Genomic DNA, 24,971 nt, shown 5'->3' with positions numbered 1-24,971 from the left:
CCGGCCGTGGCCAGCTTTTCTGCAGTCAACCAGTAATGCTCGACTCGCTCGAACACTGCAAGGTTTGAGCTCTGGAGAGAGACCATCGGCTCACATGCCTGACTGGGCCGCTCTGAGAAAAATGCCTTCTTTCCCCCCCCCCCCGCCCTTAGTGAAAGCAAGACGGTCTGGCTGGGGATTTTCAGTTCATCCAAGGCATCGGTCCAGCAGCTGGGCAGGAGGCAAGCCACACAGGCCTTGCTACTCACCAGGAGGCTGACGTCGGCTCCGTCAAGGTAGAAGTGGCCATTTACTTGCCAGTGGCCCTCATTCTACTTATTTGGGTTGTCTTGTCCAGTATTGCTTTTTGCGCCCCAGCAGTAAATCCAGACGTGAGAGATTTAAGTGTTTTCAGCCACAACTGTCACCTGCTTGGTTTTCACGCAGCATGAAAGTGCTACTTCCTTCCTCGCAGGCTCTTCGGTGCCATGAATACCTCCATGCCTCTTAGAACTCTGGGAGAGAATCTAATAAAGGGAGAGAAATCTACCAGAAAAGTCAAATCCTCTAAGCTGGTTCCATGAGGATCAGCATTCTGGCTCCCTGCAGAATGGACTCTTCAAAAAGCTCCTGGCCAGGAAAGCCCAAGGGGGGAGATGCGTGCTGAAGGCGGTGTTCCGAAGCGATTTTCTAGTTTGTCTGATTCAAAGCCATTTGGAAGATTCTTTTAAACATTGTGAAGCTGCCTGTTCAAACATCAGTGCCTTGGTCCTAAAATAAACACAAGGAATAGATTATTTCAGAAACCCATGAGACAGCATGTGACCCAGCAGGGTTAGGCAAACGGTATACTTCAAAGAGTCTTCTAGAAAGTTGAAAATTGTGTTTCAGAACAAAAAAAGAGAGTGGGGCAGGCCTTCAGAGTAAGTTCTTCAGGGTTTTTTTTTTAACAGTTCTGCCACACAGAAGACAAAACTACACAAGTAGTGTGAAATAGCTTTGTATGCCAGGGACAGCTATACAAATAAGGTGGTTGTTGCAGTAATCACGGAACTCAAATTAAGGAACTGTCACCTTGACAGCTCAAAAGTAATCTGAACGTTAAATCCAGAGCTGGGCAAGTTTTTCAAAACAAAAAAGAGTTTAACAAGTGGCTCTCAAACTCCAAGAGAACAGGCAACAGAGCACCATGGAATTTCAGAATCAGAAGGGACCCCGGCATCATTTACCCTGAGGCTTCTCTCTCGTACTGTCAAAAATTAGCTGGTCCCTGGCCTACTCCCTCCAGAGACACAGGCAGCTCATAGTGTTAACTTTATCCTGCCACCAAACTAAAACTGGCCTCCCAGGAACCTCCCAACGCCGGTCTGGATAACACACGAGGAAAACAAAACAGGGTCTCTAATTCTTCCTCAAGAATTAGAGTGGTCCCTTCAGAACTCTATTTCTATTGTCACTTTGTCCAAGCTGGATGTCTCAGCCACAGGGTTTCAACTGCTTGCTCACCATCTGTCATCCTCCTGAGAATACTGTAGTTTTCCTAAGGCTCTTTTCTTAGAAGTACCTAGAGAGGACCCCACTGACTCTCTGAGGCCTGTGAAATCTCTTATCTTTCCTCAGCTTTAGGCATCTTGAGGTAGGCCTCCACAGGCCATACTCATGGTGTTCTCTGAAGCATGATCTGGGGCATGTCAGCTCTTGGAATCCAGGACAGCAGCCTGAGACCCCCATTCCTCGTTTCCCTAGGACCGAGCCCCACGCTGCCAAGGTCCACCCTCCTATCTCTAAAAGGTCCAGGGGAGGCCGGTAATGTCCCCGGGGTAGGGCAGGTGTTGGGATGCGACCAGAGAAGGCTCCAGCAGCCTGGGAAGTTGCAGTAACGACCCGGAGGAGCCAAGAAGTGGAGGCAGGAAGGTGTGGTGTAGGAAGTGGCCTCAGTGAGTCAGCGGGCCAGGAAAAGGGGCGCTAACGACTGCGATCAGGAACGGGTTAAGGGCACTGAGCGGTGTCTGGCCTCAGCTCCAGGGGGCCGGGAATCGGTGGGCAAAGGCGAGGGGGGAGGTCAAGTGGGGCCGATTGCCGCGCGGAGAGGCCGCCAAGAGGCGCTCTCGGCCGGGGTCCCGCCCCTCGGTGTCCCTGCACCGCCCACCCGCCGGCATAGTCGGGCAGCCCGGGGTTTCAGGGCTCGGGCCTCGCAGGGTGGGCAGCAGCGGGGCGCCAGCGACTCCCGCCCGGTACCTACTCGCGCGGCGGACAGGCCCGAGGATCACGCGCCGCCAGCGCCTGCCGCCCCCTACGATTCCCGGCGAGCTGGCGCGCGGTGATGACGTCAGGCGGCGCGCCGCTGACGTCAGAGGGCCATGGCGGCGGCGGCGGCGGCGCTGGAGCCCTGGCAGGCTGCGGCCCCGCGCAGGAAAAGGCGCTCGGCGGCGCGGCGTCCGCGAGGGAGGGAGGCGGCGGCGGCGGGCCTGGAGGCCGAACCAGAGACGGACGGCCGAGTCGTGCTTCGTCGCATCCGGGAGGCCCGGTGAGTGCGGAGTTGGCCCTGAGACCGAGTCTTCATCCTTGGGAGGACCGCTCCGAGCCTCCGTCTCGCCACCTGTAAAGTGGGCATATCTGCAAACCCTTAGGGTTATTGTGAGGGTTTTACGCAGGTGAGGAGCTTATTACAGACTGAATCGGAGTAAAAGGTCATTCCTCTTGTTGCACTTCCAGCTGCGCGACCTTCGGCAAGTTCCATAATCTCTGTGCCTCAGTTTTCTCATCTGAGAGATGGCCCTGAAAATAGTACCCGTATAGGCTTGTTTTGAGGATTCAGTGAATTAGTAAATGTATGTAAGTGTAAACCACGGTGCCTGGAGCGGGGTAAGTGCAGAAACAGTGTTTGGTATTAATATCATACGAGTGTTGGTTATTGTTATTGCTGACGCCGGGGAAGCAACACGAACGTGATTGACATCTTCAGGGTGATCATCATTAGTTAATTGAGGAGCTGCTGTGTGCCTGCCACTGGCTTATGCATTCTACTTAGTACATCTTTATCAATTTGAACATCTCAGACAGCTAGGATCCTGTCAGGGCTCAGAGTCTTAGAGACACCGGTAATGTATGGAACCAGATTTCAAACCCATAGCTTTGCAGCTCCAACACCTGTGCTTCAAAGTTCTCCATTATTCGGGCTTAGCCCAGACCCTCATCCCTCCATGCTTTGCTCTGCACCTTGCAGTTTAGAACAGTACCTAACAGAGGAAGCGCTTTGATAAATGTTACCTATTTTTGTTACTTATTTTTGTTGCCATTATTTATTTGCACTCCTTTAAGGGCCCAGTAAATAACAGCTTTTGTTAGTGCTTCAGATCAACAACTGGGGGAAATTAGACTAATTTTATATGCTCCTCTCCCCCAGAATTAAGGTCAAGAGACAGTTGATGACTCTGAGGTTACCACTGAATAGAAAGGAGTTGGCTGACCAGTTGATTGAGCCTGAGTAAACAAACAGCAGCGACTTTTTCTAGGATCTTGGAAGACGTCTCTGAGAAGGAGTGTGCCCAGGGATTTGGAAAATCCTTAAGGCACTTTCCCTACACCTTGCTATTGTTATTCTTCCTCAACTTCTCCAGTATCCCCCCCCCTCCCTTCCTGGGAGCTCCCTGCTTCTTCTTGTACCCATAAATGTGGTGCAGACCCCACTGCTCTGAGAGGAGCCCAGCACTTTACATGCTGTTCTGTGCGCAAGCTCACCAGTTTCCAAAGCACTCCCAGTACATTAGAGCTCTCCTGTACCCTCTGTGATGAACATGAGGGCAGCCTCGGGCAGATGTTTTCAATTCTGTGTGGTAAACGCTGGTGTGTGGCTTGTCTGTTCAAATCCAATTTTGTTTAAAATTTTTTTTCTTTTTTCTTTTTTTTTAGTATTTATTTTTGAGACAGAGAGAGACAGAGTGCAAGTAGGGGAGAGGCAGAGAGAGAGCAAGATACAGAATCCAAAGCAGGCTCCAGGCTCTGAGCTGTCGGCACAGAGCCCGAAGCGGGGCTCAAACTCACGAACCGCGAGATCATGACCTGAGCCGAAGTCGGACACTTAACCGACTGAGCCACCCAGGCGCCCCCCCAAAAATTTTTTTTTCTTATGAGAACTTTTAAGATCTACTCTCTTAGCAGCTTGCAAGTGTTATTACCTATAGGCGCCATGCTGTATATTACATTCCCATAACTTATTTATTTTATACCTATAAGTTTGTACCTTTTGACCTCCTTTATCCATTTCACACCCATCCTCCCCTCCACAACCACCAATCTGTTCTCTATCTAGGAGCTCAGTATTTTTGTTTTTTAGATTCCGTATAAAAGTGATGTCATATAGGGGCGCCTGGGTGGCTCATTCGGTTGAGCATCTGACTTTGGCTCAGATCGTGATCTCGCGGTTTGTGCATTCGAGTCCTGCATTGGGCTCTATGCTGCCAGCTCCGAGCCTGGAGCCTGCTTCGGATCCTGTGTCTCCTTCTCTCTCTGTCTCTCAAAAATAAATAAACGCTAAAAAAAAAAAAAAAAATTTTTTTTAAGTGATGTCATCTAGTATTTGCCTTATTTCGCTAAACATAAGGCCCTCAGGGTCCATCCCTGTTTTTGCAAATGGAAAGATTTCATTATTATGGGTGAATAGTATTTCATTTTATATAGATACACCACATCTTTTTTCTTGAATCATCCCTCCCTGGACACATAGGCTGTTTTCATACTTAGCTATTGTAAATAATGCTGCAATGAATATGGGGGTTCACTTATCTTTTCAAATAGGTGTTTTTGTTTTGTTTTGTTTTGTTTTGTTTTGTTTTGTTGATAAATAGCCAGAAGAGAAACTGCTGGGTCGTAGAGTAGTTCTATTTTTAATTTTTTGAATAACCTTCATAGTGTTTTTTCCCATAGTGGCTCTGCCAACTTATGTTCCTACCAACAGTGCGTCAGGGTTCCATTTTCTCCACACTCTTGCCAAAGTTTGTTATTTCTCGTCTTTTTGATACGAGCCCTTCTAAACTGGTGTGAGGTGAGATCTCACTGTTTTGATTTGTACTTTCCTGATGGTTACTGATGTTGAGCATCTTTTCATGTACCTGTTGGCTCTCGGTATGTCTTCTCTGGATAAATATCTATTTGGATAATTCCATTTTTTAACCACATTGTTTGGTTGCTTTGTTATTCAGTTGTATGTGTTCTTTATATATTTTAGGTATTAACCTTTTATCAGGTATGTGATGTGCAAATCTTTGCTCCCATGCAGTAGGTTGCCTGTTTTTTTGTTGTTGTTGGTGGTGGTGGTGGTTTTCTTTGCTGGGCACAGGCTGTTTAGTTCGGTGTAGTTTTGCTTATTTTATTGTTGCTTTTGTTGCCTTTGCTTTTGGAGTCAGATCCAAAGCCAGGACCTACGTCAAGCAGCTTGTCGCTTATGTTTTCTGCTAAGAGTTTTATGGTTCCAGGTCTTCCATTCACGTCTTTAATCCATTTTGAGTTCATTTTTGTGTATGTTATAAGATAGTGGTGCACTTTCATTCTTTTGCATGTGGCTGTCCAGTTTTCCCAACACCATTTATTAAAGAAATTGTCCTTTCCCCCTAGGATATTCTTGGCTCCTTTGTCATAAGGTACCGGACCACATATGTGTGGGTTTATTTCTGGGCTCTCTCTTCTGTTCGGTTGATCTGTGTGTTTGTTTTTATGCCAGGATGCCAATAATCATTATAGCTTTGTAATAGAGTTTGAAACCAGGGAGCATGATGCCTCCAGCTTTGTTCTTTATCAAGATTGCTTTGCTGTTCAGAGCCTTTTGTGACTCCAAATTTTAAAGATTGTCTTACGTGAAAAATGTGATAGGAATTTTGATAGGAATTGTATTGAATGTGTAGATGGTTTGGGTAGTGTAGACATTTTAACACTGTTCTTCTAACCCCTGAGCACGAATGTCTTTCCATTTATTTGTGTTGTCTTCAGTTTTTTTTTCCTTAACGGCTTATAGTTTTCTGTATACAGGTCTTTCACCTCCTTGGTTAAATTTATCTCTAAGTATTTTTTTTTTATGCAATTGTAAATGTGATTGTTGTTTTGTTTTTTAAGTTTATTTTGAGAGTGTGTGTGTGCGTGCGCACGCGCACGCACACACACGCACGCACAAGCGGGGGAGGGACAGAGAGAGAGGGAGAGAGTCCCAAGCACAGCTCCCACGCCACAGCGCAGAGCCCAACACAGGGCTCAGTTCCACTGTGAATCATGACTGGAGCCAAAGTCGAGTTGGATGCCTAACTGACTGAGCCACCCAGGCACCCCAAAATGTGATTGTTTTTTAAATTTATTTTTCTGATAGTTCATTATTAGGGTATCAGAATGCAACAGATTTTTGTGTATTTTTTATCCTGCAACTTATACTGAATTTGTTATTCTAGTAGTTTTTGGTGTCGTCTTTAGGGTTTTCTTTATAAAATACCATGTCATCTGAAAATAGTGGCCATTTTAGTTCTTCCTTTCCAATCTGGATGCCTTTTATTTATTTTTCTTGTGTAATTGCTATGGCAAGGACTTCCAATACTACAGTTGACCCTTGGCCAACATGGGTTTGAACTGTGTGGTCCACTTAATACGTGAATTTTTTTTCAATAAATACAGACAATGCTGTAAATGTATTTTCCTTTAGGATTTTCCTAATAACATTTTTTTTCTAGCTTACTTTGCTGTATGAATTCAGTATTTAATACATCTAACATACAAAGTAGTGTTCATTGACTTTTTTATGTTATTGGTAAGGCTTCCAGGCAACAGTAGGCTATTAGTAGTTACATCTTGGGGGAGTCAGAAGTTATACTCAGATTTTCGACTGCACAGGGGTTTGGCACCCCTAACCCCTGCGTTGTTCAAGGGCCAATTGTATGTTGAATAAAAGTGGCAAGAGTAGGTATCCTTGCCTTGTTGCTGGTCATAGAGGAAAAGCTTTCAGCTTTCAGCGTTCACCATCGAGTATGATGTGGCTTGTCATATATGGCTTTTCTTATGTTGAGTTACGTTCTCTCCGTACCTGCTTTGTTGAGAGCTTTTATCAAAATGGATGTTGAATTTTGTCACATATTTTTTCTGTGTCTGTTGAGAAGTCATATGCTTTTTATCCTTAATTTTGTTAATGTGGTGTATTATTTTGATTCATCCCTGGAATAAATCCCACTTATCATAGCATATGGTCCTCTTACTGTATTGGGTTAAGTTTGCTGATATTTTGTTGAGGACTTTTCCATCTGTGTTCATGACAGATATTGGCCTGTGGGCCCCTCTTCTTTATGGCATCTTGGCTGGTTTGGACAAGGGCAATGCTGGCCTCATAAAATGAGTTGGGAAGCATTCCTTCCTCTTGTTTTTCCTGGAAAAGTTTGAGAAGGATTGGTATTCATTCTTCTTGGAAGATTTGGTAGAATTCACCAGTGAAGCCATCTGGTCCTGGACTTTTGTTTGTTGGGAGGTTTTTGATTACTCATTTAGTCTGCATACTGGTGATTGGTCTGTTCAGAATTTCTGTCCTTGTGATTCAGTCTTGGAAGGTTGTATGTTTCTGGGAATTTACCCTTCTTGATTGCCCAACTATTTGGGGTGAAACTGATCATAGTAGTTTCTTATGATCCTGTGTATATACTATTGGCAGTAATATCTGTTTCTTTTCTGATTATATTTGTTTGAGGCCTCCGTTGTTTTTTGTTTTTTTTTAACCTTGGTGAGTTTAGCTACAAGTTTGTCAGCTCTTTTGTTGATCTTTCTATTGTCTTTTTAGTCTGTATTTTCCATTTCCAATCTTATTTCTTCCTTTCTGCTAACTTTAGGCTTCCTTTGTTCTTTTTCTAGTTCCTTGAGGTGTAAAGGTAGATTGCTTATCGGGACTTTACTTGTTTCTTGAGATAGGCCTGTTTCACTATAAACTTCCTTCTTAGAACTACTTTTTTTTTTTTTTTTTTTTTTTTAAGTAAGCTCTACACCCAGTGTGGGGCTTGAACTCACTACCACACTAGATCAAGAGTCACACGCTCCACTGTGAGCCAGCCAGGTGTGCCATTCTGAGAACCACTTTTGCTGCATTCTATAAATTTTGCTAAGTTGTATTCCACTTTCATTTGTCGTGAGGTATTTTTTGGTTTCTCTTTTGATCTGCTCATTGACCCATTGGTTGCTCAGCAAGCTCCGTGTTTGTGAATTTCCAGTTTTCTTCTTAGAATTGATTTCTAGTTCCATACCACTGGGGTCAGAAAAGATGCTGGATATGATTTCAGTGATCATTTTAGAAAGTTCCAGTCTCAAGTTTATTAAGGCTTGTCTTGTGGCCTGGCACGTGATCTGTCTTGGAGAATGTTCCATGTGCACTTGAGAGGAATGTGTTCCACGTACTGCTTTTGGATGGAGAGCTCTAAATATACCTGTTAAGTCCATCTGGTCTAACTTGTTGTCTGAGGCTGATGTTTCCTTACTGATCTTCTGTCTGGATGGTCTATCCAATGATGTAAGTGAGGTGTTAAAATCCCCTACTATTCTTGTACTGCTGTCGATTTCTCCTTTTAGGTCTGCTCATATTTGCTCTACATATCTAGTTACTGCTAAAATTGGGTGCGTAAATATTTACAAATGTTGCATCCTCTTGTTAGATCGATTCCTTTATCACATAATGTTCTTCTTTGGCTCGAATTACAATGTTTGGATTTTTCTTTTCCCTCCTTCAGTGGACTGAGAATCAGAAGATGATTTGTTAGCTGTGCAACCTGGAACAAAGCACACCCCTTCTCTCAGTCTGTTTTTTTCTCTGTAAAATAGAAACAACAAATTCTTCTCCCAGGCTCAAATAAGAGAGTGTGTATAAAAGAGCTTTGTGAACTGTGAGATGCTGTCCAGATACGAAAAGTGACAATGCTCATGATGATTATGCAACAACCAGATGTTCAGGAGAAGATTTTTTTTTTTAATTTTTCTAACGTTTATTTATTTTGAGAGAGAGAGAGAGAGAGAGCAAGCATGCACAAGTGGGGGGGAGGGCAGAGAGAGAGAGGGGGAGAGAGAATCCCGAGCAGGCTCCACGTTCAGCACAGAGCCCAACATGGGGGGCTCAGTCCCATGAACCATGAGATCATGACGTGAGTGGAAAGCGAACCAGACGCTCAACCAACTGAGCCACCCACGTGCCCCCTTAGATTAAATTATTTGAACCTTTCACAAAAAATTGAGCATCAAAAGATGCTATAATTGGGGGCACCCAGTGGGTCCAGTCAGTGGAGCATGCAGCTCCTGATCTCGGGTCCTGAGTTCGAGCCCCAGGTTGCAGGGTAGAGTTTACTTAACTAAAAAAAAAAAAAAAAAAAAAAAAAAAAGGAAGAAGATGCCATAGTTGGACTTGTTTTCCTTTTGACCCCTTTAGGCATTTCTCCCACCTCCAACCCCCTACCTCTGGCAACCACTCATCCGTCCTCTGTATCTGTGAGCTCGGTTTTTTGGTTCTGTTTTTTGTTTTGTTTCGGTGTTTTGTTTTTGTTTTTTAAGATTCCATGTGTAAGTTATTTAGAATATTTCTCTTTTTCTGTTTGGTCTGTTTTGCTAAGCACAATGACCTCAAGGTCCATCCATATTGCAGATGGAAAGATTTCATTCTTTATTATGGCTGAGTAGTATTCCATTGTGTATATACACCATAGTTTCTTTGTCCATTCATCCATTGGTGGACACTTAGGCTGTGTCTATATTTTCATTCATAAATAAGGCTTCAGTGAACATAGGGGTGCATGTACCTTTTCCAGTTAGTGTTTTCATTTTCTTCAGATAAATAGAAGGGGAATTGCTGGATCATATGGTAGTTCTATCTTTATTTTATTTTTTAATGTTTATCTGTTTTTGAGAGAGAGAGACAGATAGAGCGTGAGCAGGGGAGGGGCAGAGAGGGAGGGAGACGCAGAATCCGAAGCAGGCTCCAGGCTCTGAGCCATCAGCGCAGAGCCCGATGTGGGGCTCAAACTCGTGAACTGTGAGATCATGACCAGAGCCAAAGTTGGACGCTAAACTGAGCCACGCAGGTGCCCCTATTTTTAATTTTTATGAGGAACTTCCTTACACTTTTCCATGGTTGGCTGCACCAATTTACATTCCCACCAACAGCGAATAAGGGTTTTCCTTTTCTCTCCATCTTTGCCAACACTTGTTCTTTCTTGTTTTTTTGAAAATAGCCATCCTAACAGATGTGGTGTGGTATCTCATTGTGGTTTCGATTTGCACTTCCCTTGTGATTCATAATGTTGAGCATCTTTTCACGGACTCGTTGACCATCTATATGTCTTCTGTGGGAAAATGTCTATTTGGATCTGCCCATTTCTTAATTAGATTGCTTGGGTTTTCTTGCTACTGAGTTGTAGGAGTTCTTCATATTTTGGGTATTAATCCCTTATCAGATACATGATTTGCAAACGTTTTCCCATACAGTGGGTTGCCTTTTTATTTTGTTGATGGTTTTCTTTGCTGTGCAGAAGCCTTCTGGTTTGATGTAGTCCCACAGGTTTATTTTTGCTTTTGTTTTTACTTTTGGTAATCAAATTTTGAAAATCACTACCAAGACCTATGTCAAGCAGCTTTTCCCCTCTGTTTTCTATGAGGAGTTTTATGGTTCCTGGTCTTACATTCAAGTCTTTAATCCATTTTGGGTTAATTTTTGTGTACGTTGTAAAATAGTGGTTTCATTCTTTGCTTGTGGCCGTCCAGTTTTCCCAACACCATTTATTAAAGAGGCTGTTCTCTCCCTCTTGTATATTCTTGGCTCCTTTGTCATAAAGTGTTTGACCCTATATATTTGGGTTTATTTCTGGGCTTTCTCTTCTGTTCCATTGATCTGTGTGTCTGTTTTAATGCCAATACTATATTGTTTTGATTACTGTAACTTTGTAGTAGAAATCTGAAATCAGGAAGTGTGATGCCTTTAGCTTTGTTTCCCTTTCTCAAGATGGCTCTGGCTATTCAGTCTTTCATTACTCCATACCAATTTGGGGATCCTTTTTTCTATTTCTGTGAAAACTGCGATTAGAATTTTGATAGGAATTGCGTTGTGTCTGTAGGTGGCTTTGGGTAGTATAGACATTTTAACACTGTTCTTCCAATGCATGAGCACAGAACATCTTTCCATTTACCTGTGTTTTCGATTTCTTTCCTTAATGTCTTATAGTTTTCAGTATATAGGCTTTCACCTCCTTGGTTAAGTTTATTCCTCGGTGTTTTATTCTTTTTGATGCAATTTCAAATGGGATCACCTTCTAAATTTCTTTTTCTGATAGTTAATTATGAGTGTATAGAAATGGAACAGACTTTTGTGTATTGATATTGTATCCTGCAACTTGACTGAATTCATTTATTAGTTTGAACAGGTTTTGGGGGGGAGTCTTTAAGGTTTTCCACATGTCATCTGCAAATAGCGAGTTTTACTTCTTTCCTTTCTTGTTTTGATGCCTTTTATTTGTTTTTCTTGGTAATTGCTCTGGCTGGGATTCTAATTCTATATTGAATAGAAGTAGCAAAAGTGGGTATCTTTATCTTATTCCTGATATTAGAGAAAATAATAACAGCTGAGACTTCTCGCCGTTGAATGTGATGTTACGTTGGGCTTGTCACATGTGGCCTTTATTATGTTGAGGTATGTTCCCTCTATACCCACTTTGTTGGGAAATATCCATCATAAATGGATATTAAATTTTGTCAGATTCTTTCCCTGCATTTCTCAACATGATCATATGATTTTTATTCTTCATTTTGTTAATGTGATGTATCATGTTCATTAATTTGCATGTGTGAACTATCCCTGCATCCCTGGAGTAAATCCCGCTTGATCATAGTGTATGATTCTTTTAGCATGTGGGTGAATTTGGTTTGCTAGTATTTTGTTGAGCATTTTTACATCCAAATTTATCAAAGACAGTGGCCTGTAATTTTTTTGTAGCGTCCTTGTCTGGTTTTGGCATCAGGGTAATGCTGGCCCCAGAAATGAGTTTGGAAGCATTCCCTCTTCTGTTTTTTGGGGTTTTTTGGTTTTGTTTTTTATTTTGGTTAGGGGGAAGCTTGGGAAGGATCAGTATTCATTCTCTGAATGGTAGAATTCACCATTAAAGCCGTCTAGTTCTGGCCTTTTGTCTTTTTGGAAGTTTGAAATTGCCGATTCTTTTGGGTTGTCCAAATTGTTGCTGTGTATTTTCACAGTAGTCCCTTTGATCTTTTGGTTTTTTGTGGTTGTAATATCTCCTCTGTCATTTCTGATTTTGAGTCCCCTCTCTCTCTCTTTTGTTCTTGGTGTGTCTAGGTAAAGGTTTGTCGATTTTGTTGCTCGTTCAAAAAATCTGCTCTTTTGTTGATCTTTTTTCCTATCTTTTTTTGGAATCTATTTCATTTATTTTTGTTCTGGCCTTTGTTTTTTCCTTTCTACTAACTTTGGGCTTTGTTCTTTTTCGAGTTTGTGAGGTGTAACATTTGGTTATTTATTTCAGACTTTTCTAGCTTCTTGAGGTAGGCCTGTATTGCTATAAACTTACCACTTAGAACCATTTTTGCGGCATCCCCAAAATGTTGGTCTGCCTCTGGGTTAAATTCTATTTTGTCTGATATAAGTATAGCTCTCCCAGCTCTCTTCTGGTTTCCACTCGCACAGAACATCTTTTCTGTCTCCTCACTTTCGGTCTGTGTTGTCCTTATGTCCAAAGTGCGTCTTTTGTGGGCATCACATGGATGGGTTGGTGTTTTCAGTCATTGTATATCTTTTGATTGGACAAATTCATCAGTTTGTTTTAAATCACTGTTGACAGTGTTTTGCTCTGGTTTTGCATAAGCTGGTTGACCTGAGTAAAGAAAGCCTAGACACTGTTTTTGTCTCTCCTTTTACTTCCACCTTGGAATTAGTTGTGATAAGGCAAAGACTGTTTATTGAGTACCTGCTGCATGCAAGGCACAGTGCTGTGTGTTGACTCATTTGATCCCTTTCATAATCCTGCTTGATAGGTATGATTCTTTTCCCCATCATAGGGGTGAGGAAACTGAAACTCAGAGAGCTTAAACCTGGGCAGCTAGCAACTATTTATGGAGCTCTGCATCTGTGCCAGGCGGTGGTGTGGACCGACCCAGACCAGTCCCTGGGAATTGGGTCGTCCTCCAGCCACCCTTCTGCCCTCTCGGAGTGCCGGCAGTGCTGGTCTGGCTCTGGACATGCACACTGTGAATCCCCGCATCCAGCTCATGGTCAGGAGGAGGCCACTGGTGGGGGCGGCCTGGAGAAGATTGGGAGATGACCATGCCTTTTTTTTCTTAACAGGGAGGACCTGCTTCTCTCTGATTTCTGGAGTCTGGCCCTAGGTGGGTACCGCCTGGCGAAGGCTGGGGGTGGTAGGTGTGGGAGGAGAGCCTGAATGTGGGCAAAGGAAGGAACACAGTCCTCATTGGATGACATTTTCTTCACAGAGCGGTGTCCATGCTGGGTTCTCATTTCTGACTTCCCACTTAGAACCGTGTGCCTTGGCACTTAACTCTGAGCCTCAGTTTTTCTTTGAAAGAGAGGTAACAAAGTACACACCCTGTGGTGTAATTTTGAGGATTAAATGAGGCTCTTCAGTTAAGTACTTGGAACAGTGTTTGCCTGTGCATGGGAGACCATACGTCCAGCTGTCACTGTCATTGTTGAAATGTATACTTAGCGAGCTCTTTTCCCCGACTTTGCAGTGGAGGCTTGTTTTTCCCCACACGGTTGTAACCTCCTCCTCGACAGAATCTGTGGCCATCTGAATATTAACATGTGCAGCAAACATACCAGCAGTCACAGTCTGTATGGAGGGACATTTAGTTATTTTTTCCTTCAGTTTTCAGTCATTCTACATAACGGTGCAGGGAGCACCTTTACGCATAAAGCTTTTACCAAATGTAGGGTGATTCTCTTCGGATGTATTCCTGAAAGAGGAATTATGCAGTGAAAAGGCGGTGACTAAGTTGATATCTGTTGTCAAGTTTTTCCAGAACTGCTTTTACCAATCAGTTCCTCACATGCCCTTTCCCAGCCGGGGGTCTCATTCACAGATCTCTTCACTAAGAAGTGAAAACTGCCGTCTTGCTGTGGAAACATAGGGCCTTTTGTTTTTCGGGTGCAGGTTTGTTCAAGTAAGTTCAGTGCCAGTGAAATGAGAGACCAGAGAACCTGCCGCTGTAGAAGAAGATGTAAACAGATTATTTTTTGTTAGACTCAAAAGCCCCAGTCTACCTTTTTTATTCTTTGAACTTTTTACACGATGTTGAGAGCTCTGCTCCTCGGTTCTTTGTTATCATCAAAAAAGTAGGTACTTCAGAGCATAACCCACACTTACCAGGCACCTCCCACCAAATTAGAATGAGCTCCCATTAGAGCTTTAGGTGGAAACTGTGCCCATAAATGAAACCTATTTTTTGCTGGAGACATCTGTGGGGTTGCAGGCCGTGGGCATGCAGGGACCAGGACAGCCTGTCTGCGTGGGCGGGCGTGGCCACATGCCCCAGGCATGTTTGGGAGCGAGGCCTGCAGCCTTCTTTCTGAGGAGCCGAAGCCTTTACTGGCCTCCTTTTCTCCCTGGGGCTGTGGCCTTGCGTGGATGGTTGGGTTCACGGGGCCAGAGCATGCCCTCTGACTGTGTTCCGGGCCTGCTCTTTCAGAAACCATCAGCGGCTGTCTGACGAAACATCTGGAACAACTGAAGGCCCCAGTGGGGACTCTCTCGGAAGTCTTTGGAAACCTGCATCTCGACTCCTCGCCAAATGAGTCGGATGCGGCCCCCGGCTGCCTCCCAGGAGAGACCCTGGTGCCGGAAACCTGCCGTCTGAAGTGTGTATGCTATGGCCTTGGGAACTTTGCCACCTGCATCATGGCTAGAAACCAGCTAACGTTTTTGCTTCTCTTCCTGGAAAAGTGCCAGGTAAAGTTTTGGATTCTTCTGTATCGCCCCTTCCTCTGGTCTTGCACACGGATCTTCGGGTTGATGGGACTCATTCTTCCCTCCCACAGATTCCCAGAAGGCACTGCTGGGTGTATGACCCTGTGTTTAGCCAACTAGAAATTGCAGTTCTGAATAGCCTCGGTGTGACTGTCCTCAGTGAGAACGAGGTGAGCGGGGGAGGGGAAGGGGAGGGGGGAGCTGTGTAACTGACGGGACCCCGGGCTGTGCCACGTAGACACCCTCGCTCTGAGACAGCAGTCAAGTGTCCCACCACACACTTGCCTTCCCAGTGCCTGGAACGTGGGACCCGTCAGTGCCCTCAGTGTGGCCTATGTGGTACCCATCACAGAAAAATAAATCGTACAAGTGGCGTGAACCGAAACCTGTTATATTTGCAAAATTCCTTTTATTTCTTTTGAGGGAGTGTAAGAAGGGGAGGGGCGGAGAGAGAGACAGAACCAACAAGAACCAAGCAGGCTCTGCACCAGCAGCATGGAGCCCAGTGCAGGGCTCGAACCCACGAATTGCGGGATCATACCTGAGCCAAAAGCAACAGTCGAGGCTTAACTGACTGAGCCAGCCAGGCGCCCCTGTTTGCAAAATTCTTGTGAGAATTGTGTGTCCAGGGACTGTGGTAATTTACTAAATTGGTATTTACTGTGGCATGAAAAAATGAAGGGCTACAGTCTCGGTGCCTCCAATGAGGGCCTCCTGGTTGGAATTTACTGTCCTAGGGGAGGGTATGGAAGGGGACAGAATAGCTCTCTCTGAACCTGTAGCCATCACACCCGTAGCGTCTGGCTGGGTGGCGGGTAGATGCTGTGCCCTGCATGCCCTAAATAGTTGGCACGTGAAATTTCTGAGCCCTGGAAGACAGACAGTCCTTTCCTAGGCAGAGGGCAGAAGCCAGCGTACAGGCACAGACTTCTGCAAGTAGTTTTGCCTTGTTTGGGGGATTGCAGACAGAATAATCCTCTGATTCCTGTGTTCCAAAACAGCCATCTCCTTGCTTTTTACGAAACTCAAAAGCTAGGCCCAGCTGAGAGAAGAGAATCCTTTGCCGGTGTTGGCGAGGCCCTGAAACGCTGCCGCTCCCTTCACCCCATCTTTTCTGAGTGCCTGCCCCGTGCTGGGCGAGATCTGGGGGGAGGCCAAGATAAGTGCAGGCCCGGTCTTCAGGGAGCCCGTGGTCCCATCAAGGCGTGTGGCCTGTAACCAGTAAACGGGGAGCAGAACAGTGAGGGGGAGCCACCCCGCGCCGGAGCTGAGAGGGGAAGGCACCCCGCGCCGGCTGGAGGGAGTCCTGGGCCAGAGCCGAGCCGGGACTGGAGGTCCACCGGGTGTCTGCTAGAGGGACCGAGGCAGGGGCACAGGCCGCCTGTGCAGAGCAGCTGTTGGGGAGCCACCGCCCGTTCATGAACACAAGGGAGAAGAGGACGGAGCGCAGAGGCCCAGGGGAGGCAGGCCCAGGCAGCAGGGGGAGGGCCTGTGTCCCTGCCGCGGGTCTGGCTATGGAGCCACGGTTCTCAAAGAGGGGACAGTTGTATCCCCCAGGGGACAGCTGGAAAGGACCGACTGTGACAGGGGTCTGCAGAAAGGGACACAGGAGGCCTGGAGTTCACCAAGCACAGTCCACAGGCACAGTAACCGTTGCCCTCCATCCTGCCCTTGCTGTCACGGACCCAAAGGCCCCTCTGCGGACCCAGAGCTGCGATCACAGGACACACGTTTATTCAGTCGACACAGATTCTTTCTGGACATCGGGATTTCCAGACTTGTAGCCCCATGTCGCTGTATAAGTTTCAGTCGTGCTACGTTAGAACAGAAGCGTTCCAGAGAGGGGGGCATCTGTTTCCAGGGGATAGGTTCACCTGCCTTCCCCGCAGCTCACTGTTCTTTCCGGCGAGGCTGACACAACCTGGAATACGGGTTGAAGGCGTCCGGGGTGATCGGATACACGTGTCTGTTGTGAAGCGACTCCGGCGAGGTTCGTTAACACGCGTGTCCACTCACACTCGTACGCTTTTGTTTACTTTGTGGTGAGAACGCTCAGCTCGGTCCTCCCCTCCCCCTCCCCTCGTGCTCAGAGCGGAGGGGTTTACACTGTGTGTGTGGCGCCCCCAGGAGGGAAGACGCAGCGTGTGGGGCGAGCCCACCGTCTTTTACATGCCCCACTGCGGGACGGCCCTGTACAACAACCTCCTGTGGAGCAACTGGTCGGTAGACGCCCTTTCCAAGATGGTCGTCATCGGAAACAGCTTCAGGGGCCTTGAGGAAAGGTGAGTGGGGAACGGGGACGTGCCTGTTCCTGACGGACCCGCAAGCGGGAGACGTTGCCATGACTCTCGTGCCCAGAGACACTTTCCCGTAGGAACCCGGACGGGCTCAGAGGGGGGCGTGAACCCCGAGTCAGGCTGCGGCACGAGTTAAGGAGTCTTTTGCCAAGATTCCCTCCCTTCCCTTATGACGGACAAGTTTCCGAAAGTGGGGGAAACCGACCTCTCCCACAGCTGCTCACAGCTACACACACCCGGGTGTCCACCACCACGTCTCCCTTGATGAAATGGGGGGGGGGGCTCACGCGTTCTCTGATTACTGCACCTGTTCCACAGTCCCCCTCCTTTTTAAAACGTTTGTTGCCTTTAAGCCACCTTGCTTTTCTGTAATACGCTCTCATTCCTCCTAGCCGTGACGTTGTTTTCTTTAATGTCTAGGTTGCTGGCAAGGATTCTGCAGAAAAATTATCCCTACGTCGCAAAGGTATCTAAACAAAGGGGCAGGGATGGGAAAGGGTGTGGGACCAGACCGCTTCTCCCTTCCTGTGAAGAACTCAGCCTGGACGTGCGTGGGAGGACGCTGACGAGGGGCTCACGGAGGGCGCGGTGAAGGTACTGCGCCCGCTGAGTTTTCTCCATCGCTCTGTGTCGCAGAAAGCGATGACCTGCCCTTCGTTCTCAGTATCGAGTCCTACATACTCACTGCCCTTGGACCTTCCAGTTCATCACCAAAAGCACTTGAGTTAAAATATCCTAGTCCTTTTATTTTTTTTAAGGTAACATGGGGTGACTAACAGATCACACACAGGAGCGTGGGGTTTACTGTGACCGTCCGGTTTGTACATTTTACATCTGAATGTTCCTGCTCAGGTTTTGCAGGGACTGGAGGAGCTTGGGCTGCCGGAGACGCCACAGTACGCGGACGTATTCAACGACACCTCCGTCCACTGGTTCCCTGTACAGAAGTTAGAACAGCTCCCCATGGACACGTGGGCATTTCGGGAAGAACCAGACTATGGGGACTGTGAGGACCTTGAAATCATCAGGAACAAGACAAGAAGTCCTTCGGTTGCTGACCTGAAGTCGCCATGACACAGTGCCAGCCGAGGCAGAAGCAGCTGCCCCCGGAGAGGACGGGGGAGGCTCCACGGAGGGAGTGCCGACAGCCCCCTTCTTTGCAGTGGGCCAGATTGCAGAGCACCGGGAATATTCCATTCGGTTCTCCCCCTTAGACGAGGACGTGCTGTGGAAGGGCTCGGCATAAAGATGTACCTCCTGAGTGTTGTGTCTTATGTCCTTTGCTGGCAACCTGACCCAATAGGGAATACTCCCGGATGGAGAGTAAGTACTCTTTCAAGGCCGGTTTCAAACACTGTTTATTCATAACCACGTCCGTCTCCAGTGCACGTGTCCAGCCTGCTGCCCTCTACTTGGCCATGTCAATCAGGCTCTGCAGGGAGGTGGGCACCCAGGTCTTCTCGCCCTGGACGAACACCACCCCGCGGTCGATGTAGATGACGATGCGGCCAAACGTGTAGAGCTGCTTCCCTTCGTGTCGCTTCCCGATGACCGGCATGAAGACGATGTTGTGCTCCTCGGCCTTGGTCTCAATGAGGTCCTTGAAGTTCATGGGCACGGAGCTGGCGGCCACGCCAATGCCCCTCTGGGCCATGTTCTCAGCCTCCCGTCGCTCCTGCATGGCCTCGTACTGGAAGTCCTTCCTCCGCTCCGTGTGGGTGAGGTAGGCGATGTTCTCCCGTGCCCCGGGCTGCATGTAGGCACCTGGGAGACAGGGGAGGGGAGGGGGGGAGTGAGGACAGGTGTTGTGACCCGCAGGGAAACGGAGACTGCTTTGGCCAAACCTGCCTGTGACTCCGTGAAGGGCGGTGGGGCCTTGGGGGCACAGAGAACTGAGATGGACACTAAGCACCTTCCGGGAAGCTCAGGCAGCTGTCCGCCGCCACAAAAAAACTGGAATGATGTGTAATAACCAGAGAGATGCTGAACATAAAATGCCACAAGAGATTCATCCTCCCAGGGCCGGAAACCTTGACAGCACACGGCCTAGCCTAGTTCTATTTTTAACGTCTCCATACAGGCCCGGCCCCGGAAGGATTCAGAATGCAACTGGGGAGCCGAAACAGCTGCTGAAGTGTCGACAGCACGGGGCCACAAATGCCCGGTGCCGAGGGGTGTGGATGGGAACAGCTCTGGGAGGTGGCCTGGGCCCGGGGTGGCTGAGGAAGAGTTTCTAGAGAGGGTGGAAAAGGGAACGGCCCCCTGAAGGACCTGGGTAAGTAGAGAGCACAGAAGTACACCCACCTCATTAAACAGAACGTATAACCTACGAACTCGATTTTCACGGAACAGACTCAGTCAAAGGATTAAAGGCTCAGGAAATAGAAACTACAACCCTAGCTGTCACTCTGGCTGGGTAACCTTGAACAAGCTCTCGGCCCTGAGGAGCTTATCTGGGAGGCAGCGCTGGCCTGGGTACTCCGGTGGCCTTCACATGGAGACTCGAGCACACTGATACAGGACAGACTGACTTGGTCGGGAGCTGGGGACGGATATTAAGTGGACAAGCACCTGCCTGCTGCGGAGACAGCAGAGACCCCGCCCGCAAAGTGCGACACGCACACTGTAGCTCACTCGATCCCTGGAAGTGCGCATTAGGACTGTTTCACAAGGAAACAAAATGGGCCAGGCGGGCTTAGCAACTGTAGGTGTCAGGCTGTGCTCCGGCTCCTGGTCGGGGGCCATCACGCCTGAACAGCACACACAGCTGTTCACGGAGGCTTGCCGGCGAACGTGAAAAGCCACACGGCAGTGATCACGAAGGTGGCCCCAGAGGTAGGCCCCCTACAGTGAATCCAGCCACAGTCAGACTCGGGTCAGGGGCAGATGCCCCTCCCAGTGCCGGGAGAGCTGGGCAGCGTGTGCTGGCTGTGTAACCAGGTCTGCTGGGCAAGTGTCCGCGTTGGAGCGGGCCGCCCACAGGGACTTGATTCCGTGTCATTTACGTGATCAGAAGCATGGCGCTCAGGGCCAGGATGTCCCAAGCAGACTCTCCACTCACCGACGTTGGAGGACACTGCCCTGTTCATGATATCGAGCGCTTCGTTGAATTTGTCCTTGACGGATGGGTGTGCCAGCACTTGATCTGAGAACATGGACTTCCAACCCAGGTACCACTTGGTGATCTCCTCATAATTTGGGCTGTTACTAAGCCAAGAGCACAGCACCTGCCAAAAAGACAACAGGAACCACGCATCCATAAGGCAGAACTTCAAAGGGACCTTTTACTTTTGTTCTGATTGTGGTCCTGCAAGCTGGTGACACTTGCAGGGGTTTCTAGGGGCTGAACAGTCTGGCATTTAGAGTGTGGAATTTGGAGTCAGCTTGGCAGCTAAGTGCTTTGCACGTAAACTCCCTGAACTGCATCCGCCCGTCTAAACAAGACGCCAGTCCCTACCCCCGAGTTTCTGTGTGAGGAGTGGAGGTGACGCACATCAAGTGCTTTGCATCTGGCACATGGCAAGCGTCCAATAAATGGTGGTCACTATTACTGCTTATTTATGTTACATATCACAGCTCTGTTATCTGACAGTTGTCCAAGGATCAAGCTCCTAGTCAGACCTCAACAGAAAACTGAGTGAAGCCTCTCTGCCTCCAGCCCATCCCTCAGAAGACACAGCAAAGCAGGGTGTACCTGAAGCCACTTGGGGAAGAAGTGCTTTTCGAGAAGCCCCACCAGGCTGGAGACGGAGATCATTCCTTCCCAGTCGATGACCCAGTAAAAAGCATCCATGTGCTGCTGGTGAGGGTTAATGACTAATTCCCCAAGACACATCCCTGCAAAAGAAGCCCGGTCTTTAAGGCAAAGCCACAGAAGCACAAAGGGCAAACTCTCCAGCGGACAACGCTGGTCGTTAATCCATTTCTATACATCAATCCCAAGCTCTTGATAGGGCAACTCTTAAAAACCATTTCCCTCTATAACCCAGAAATACTGTATATTTAAAATCAAACGCCACAAAAAAAAAAGGCAGAACGCCAGCATTTCTCATGTCACCAGAAGCCCAAACGAGACCAGTTAGGAACCAGGAGGCACGGGGACTCTGATGTCCCTGATGCCAGAAGAACCCTGGGCACGTTTATATCCCAGCTCTGTGCACGAAGCGGCACTCGTGGTGAGCAGCACCATGTGCCGGGCTTTCTACGGAGCTCCAAGAGCGGGTCTTACAGGGCACGGATCGCGTCACCGCTGGCCACAGACACGGTGCCACGGCCGCTGGCCCTAACGCACCTTCCCCGTGTGCTCACCCAGCTTGGGCACTATGTTCTTGACCATGAATGCCTCCCAGGAGCCGGGGGTGAAGACGTCTTTCCAGGGCTGGAGGATGAGCTTGGCCGAGGAGTCGCTGGGGTGCCACTTCTGCAGGGCGCTGGACAGCTTGCTGCGGATGGGGGAGTAGAGCGGCTCCAGGCGCGCCTGCATGAGGGGCAGCCACGGGTGGACCCACGAGTGGATGGGCACGGTGTCCGTCAGCGGGTTCCAGTTTTCCACCTGCGGGAGCAGTTCACGATGCGCTGTGCGGTCAGTGGCACGGAGGCCGAGTGCTCCCCTGGCCAAGGCCCACAGGCCCCTCTGCATGACCAAACTAACACCCACACAACTGCGAGAGGTCTCACAAATGGCACAAATTCTAATTAGAGAAACCAAAGAGATGAATTCCCTGCTAGGGGACTCTGGGGGAGAAGTGCCGACAAAAGGGCCCGAGTTGCCCACGGGACAGCAGCTGTGTCAGCAGATTCTGTCAATCCCAGGCCCTCCGACAGCACTGAGGGACTGGAGAGGTGCCCCTCCCCGGTCCCTGCCGATGGCTGCCCCCCGCAGCTCTGGGCCCTACCTCCTTCTGCAGCTTGGGGAAGATGAGCTGATCCAGTATGTTATCTAAGATCCACACGGGAATAATTTGCACCCAGCTGTCCAAGAAGTCCACCATCGGGTCACAGTTCCTCGGCTGCCATTGAGTGACGATATTTCGAACAAATGGCATCCAGACTTCCCATATCAGCCTGCGGGGGAAAGGCGAGGGCAGGATGGTGGCACCGATGGGGTTTCAAAGCAGACAAAGTCCACCGCCAGCAGCCCTCCAGAATAAGAAAGAAAGCGGCACGGACATCCAGGCACAGCAAACCACCAGGCCAGCCCCCAGACTGCCCGGACCTGCGCCTGCCTCCCCCTTGCCCTGCCAGCCGCCTGCTCACCCCCCCAGGCCTGTCTCCCCGGCAGAGCTCACCTGCTCGGCAGTGATGCCGTGGGGACACAAGGGTCCCCTCTCCAGGGACTGCAGGCCTTCCCACCTGGAGCTCTGACGCCTCACCTCTCGGGTCACAGCTTCAATGTCCCTCCTCTCAGAAACCTCCACCTCCAACTACTCCTGGCCCCCAAGGAGGCATGTGTCCCGGCTTTGTCTGCTTCCTCACCCCCACCTACCTCTCCCATTCCCCACACGCTGAGGCTGGCCGCCACCTGGCACAGCACGGCCCTGACAGACAGGTGACAAGCACGGTGTGAGCGAGCGGACTCCTGGAACGGGGCCGGCACGCGTGGAGGAGGCGGAAGAGGCCAGTGCCCGCCTTCCCCAGTGGGATCGTCCCCCCACCTGTGGCCAGTACCTGTGAAAGGCGTCCGCCGAGAGGTCCTGCCCACCGTGAGATAAGAGCTGGTCGTTCTCAAGGAGGCTCTTCCACCTGGAGATGACCTCCGTGCCGTACGCGCAGTCCTGGGGAGAGATGCAGCCGTCAGCCGAGCTCCCTGCCCCGTGCGGCCCTTCCAGGCCGGGCCCATCCTGCCAGCCACTCACCTTGAGCGGGTCCCACTCCTTAAAGTACTCCTTCACGAGCGGGTAGACGATGGCCACAGCCAGGTCCACACGGTCGGACATCCGGTACTCCTCGTAGTACTTGTCCTGCAGGGTCTCGAAGACGCGGGCGCACTCGTCCAGGGTGAGGGGGTCGCCGCAGGCAGGCTGCATGCGCCGCTCGCACTCCTCCACCATCTCCAGGACCTTGCTGAGGTTGGCGATGACCCGCTCCTCGTGCTCCAGGACCTCCGACATCTTCTCCAGCTCGTGCGACAGGTTGACCACCATGTCGCGCTCGTACTGCAGCTGCCGGTCACTCTGGATGATCTCCTGCTCCGTGAGGTCGATGAGCAGCTGCAGGTTGTGCTCCAGCTCGGGCAGCGCGAAGCCCGGCGCCTTGGCCTCTTTGCCGGGCGGTGGCGGCGGCTGGGACTGTGGCGGCAGCCCGTCGTCGGGGACGCTGTGCTTGTGGCTGATCTGGCTGTAGCTGTAGTAGACCTTCTGCTCCCGGCCGGTCATGTCGATGACCTGGGGGAGTGCGGCAGGGGGGACCCGGGTCAAGGCTCACCATCGCTGCCCTGGGACAGTGCGCGCCAGGCCGGGCGAGGGCAGGGCGCCGGGGCAGGCGCTCACGAAGCACACACTACGGCACGGCCGGGAGGGCCGTGTTTCCCACAGCGGAGCCCCTGCCGCACAGACAGGGGGGTCAGGGACTGAAGCACCGCGCACAACCAGCAGTTCCAGACTCGGTCCCTGTGGACAAGACGGACAAGGCTTTTCCATCTAGGAAAAGCCGTGAAGCTGGAGTGCAGACGACTCAGCTGAGGTGAAAATCTATTGCCACGCGTAGTAGAGGCTGTACTGATCAAAGCGGGTAATAAAACACGTATGACCAAAATATCACACTTGCTGTAAGAAAAATGCACATTTAGGCAGACAGATCTAGAAGGACGTGCATCAAGATGTTAAAACTAGTCGCCTATAGGAAGGAAGAATAGTTTTGCCTCTGTATTTTCTAATTGTCTAGAAGGTACCACACACTGGTCCGTAATAATACAAAAGTTGTATTTTGATTTGAAAACAAAACAAAACGTCAAAAAAAGTTACCGGACCAAGGCAACCTAGGTGAGCATTTTGAGAAAACAGGGGAAACTGGTCTATACTGGAATATAAACCGTACTGAAACACAGCGACCCATCAGCACTTGGAGTAACAGTACGACCCAAGAACCATGTGCATTAGAATCAGCTGGAGAAAAATGAACAGAGTTCTCATGCCCTGCCTCGATCCACCGACTCCAAATCTCCGACGAGAACCCACACGTTGGCATTTCTTACCAGTCCTCCCCGCCCACAGCTGGCGCACGACGCCCTGACATTTGAGAACCCCACGCGGTGACACACACAATCTGTCCTACGCCAAACTGCACCAGACAACTGTCACCACCCTCGTTCTCTGGCTACTCAGGGGAGTAACAGGAAACCCGGGACTGGATGCGCGGAACAGCGGCTGAAAATTCCATCCATTTTTACAACTGAAAATACTCCAGTGCTGGTATGCCCTGAGGACTCTGTCCTGCGCTCCCAGTCAGAGCGGGCTCGTGCACCCTTTCCAGTAGTCGGGGGCCTTAGAAAGCTTCCTATGTTTAACCTGGCGACTGTACTTCTAAGGATCTATCCTTACAAAACGTCCGAAACAAAGACAAGACTTGACACAAACCGGCCAGCCCGAACCGAGCCAGGAAAAAGCTGAAGGTCTAGGACAGAGGTAGGACCAAGTGGCCTAGTACTTCGTTGTCTGGAATCACACACTCACTAAACGTGACGTTCATGCCAGGTTTTCCATAACGGAAATGTTTGTTT

General features: G+C 49.0%; 3 protein-coding genes across 11 annotated transcripts in view; 1 reads left to right on the top strand and 2 right to left on the bottom strand.

Moving 5' to 3' along the window:
* The window catches only part of HPS4 (HPS4 biogenesis of lysosomal organelles complex 3 subunit 2), a 28,052-nt gene extending 25,736 nt beyond the window's left edge, over nt 1-2,316 (bottom strand). For 3 of the 7 annotated variants that reach the window (XM_040464096.1, XM_040464099.1, XM_040464098.1), the window contains exons 1-2: nt 2,218-2,313; nt 249-750 (exon numbers count right to left, since the gene is read on the bottom strand). In XM_040464096.1, coding sequence (XP_040320030.1) covers nt 249-289 — 41 coding nt within the window. In that variant the 5' untranslated portion in view covers nt 290-750; nt 2,218-2,313. Of the gene's footprint in view, nt 1-248; nt 751-1,485; nt 1,505-2,217 lie in introns of those variants that run through there. The other 4 variants (XM_040464093.1, XM_040464095.1, XM_040464092.1 and 1 more) reach the window with 4 other exon arrangements.
* An 8-nt stretch (nt 2,317-2,324) lies between these two features.
* SRRD (SRR1 domain containing) lies at nt 2,325-18,625 on the top strand. The gene is made up of 7 exons (XM_040464100.1): nt 2,325-2,506; nt 13,319-13,359; nt 14,680-14,939; nt 15,029-15,127; nt 17,085-17,239; nt 17,675-17,720; nt 18,107-18,625. The coding sequence occupies exons 1-7, from the start codon at nt 2,340-2,342 to the stop codon at nt 18,326-18,328; spliced, it is 990 nt and encodes a 329-aa protein (XP_040320034.1). The 5' UTR covers nt 2,325-2,339; the 3' UTR covers nt 18,329-18,625.
* The window catches only part of TFIP11 (tuftelin interacting protein 11), a 21,041-nt gene continuing 14,044 nt past the window's right edge, over nt 17,975-24,971 (bottom strand). For all 3 annotated transcript variants that reach the window (XM_040464088.1, XM_040464091.1, XM_040464089.1), the window contains exons 7-13: nt 23,110-23,637; nt 22,922-23,028; nt 22,150-22,318; nt 21,563-21,806; nt 20,949-21,091; nt 20,316-20,481; nt 17,975-19,018 (exon numbers count right to left, since the gene is read on the bottom strand). In XM_040464088.1, coding sequence (XP_040320022.1) covers nt 18,663-19,018; nt 20,316-20,481; nt 20,949-21,091; nt 21,563-21,806; nt 22,150-22,318; nt 22,922-23,028; nt 23,110-23,637 — 1,713 coding nt within the window. In that variant the 3' untranslated portion in view covers nt 17,975-18,662. The remainder of the gene's footprint in view (nt 19,019-20,315; nt 20,482-20,948; nt 21,092-21,562; nt 21,807-22,149; nt 22,319-22,921; nt 23,029-23,109; nt 23,638-24,971) is intronic.

Source organism: Herpailurus yagouaroundi, unplaced genomic scaffold, assembly GCF_014898765.1.
Source record: "Herpailurus yagouaroundi ecotype Mexico unplaced genomic scaffold, PumYag 428, whole genome shotgun sequence".
NCBI classification, from domain to species: domain Eukaryota; kingdom Metazoa; phylum Chordata; class Mammalia; order Carnivora; family Felidae; genus Herpailurus; species Herpailurus yagouaroundi.
This window is presented reverse-complemented; position numbering and strand designations above follow the sequence as displayed.

Excerpts from the sequence above, each read along its gene's own strand:
- SRRD (XM_040464100.1), top strand. The coding sequence starts at position 2,340 with ATGGCGGCGGCGGCGGCGGCGCTGGAGCCCTGGCAGGCTGCGGCCCCG. Across the intron at positions 2,507-13,318 it reads CGTCGCATCCGGGAGGCCCG|GGAGGACCTGCTTCTCTCTG; the intron begins GTGAGTGCGGAG and ends TTTTCTTAACAG. Across the intron at positions 13,360-14,679 it reads TTTCTGGAGTCTGGCCCTAG|AAACCATCAGCGGCTGTCTG; the intron begins GTGGGTACCGCC and ends CTGCTCTTTCAG.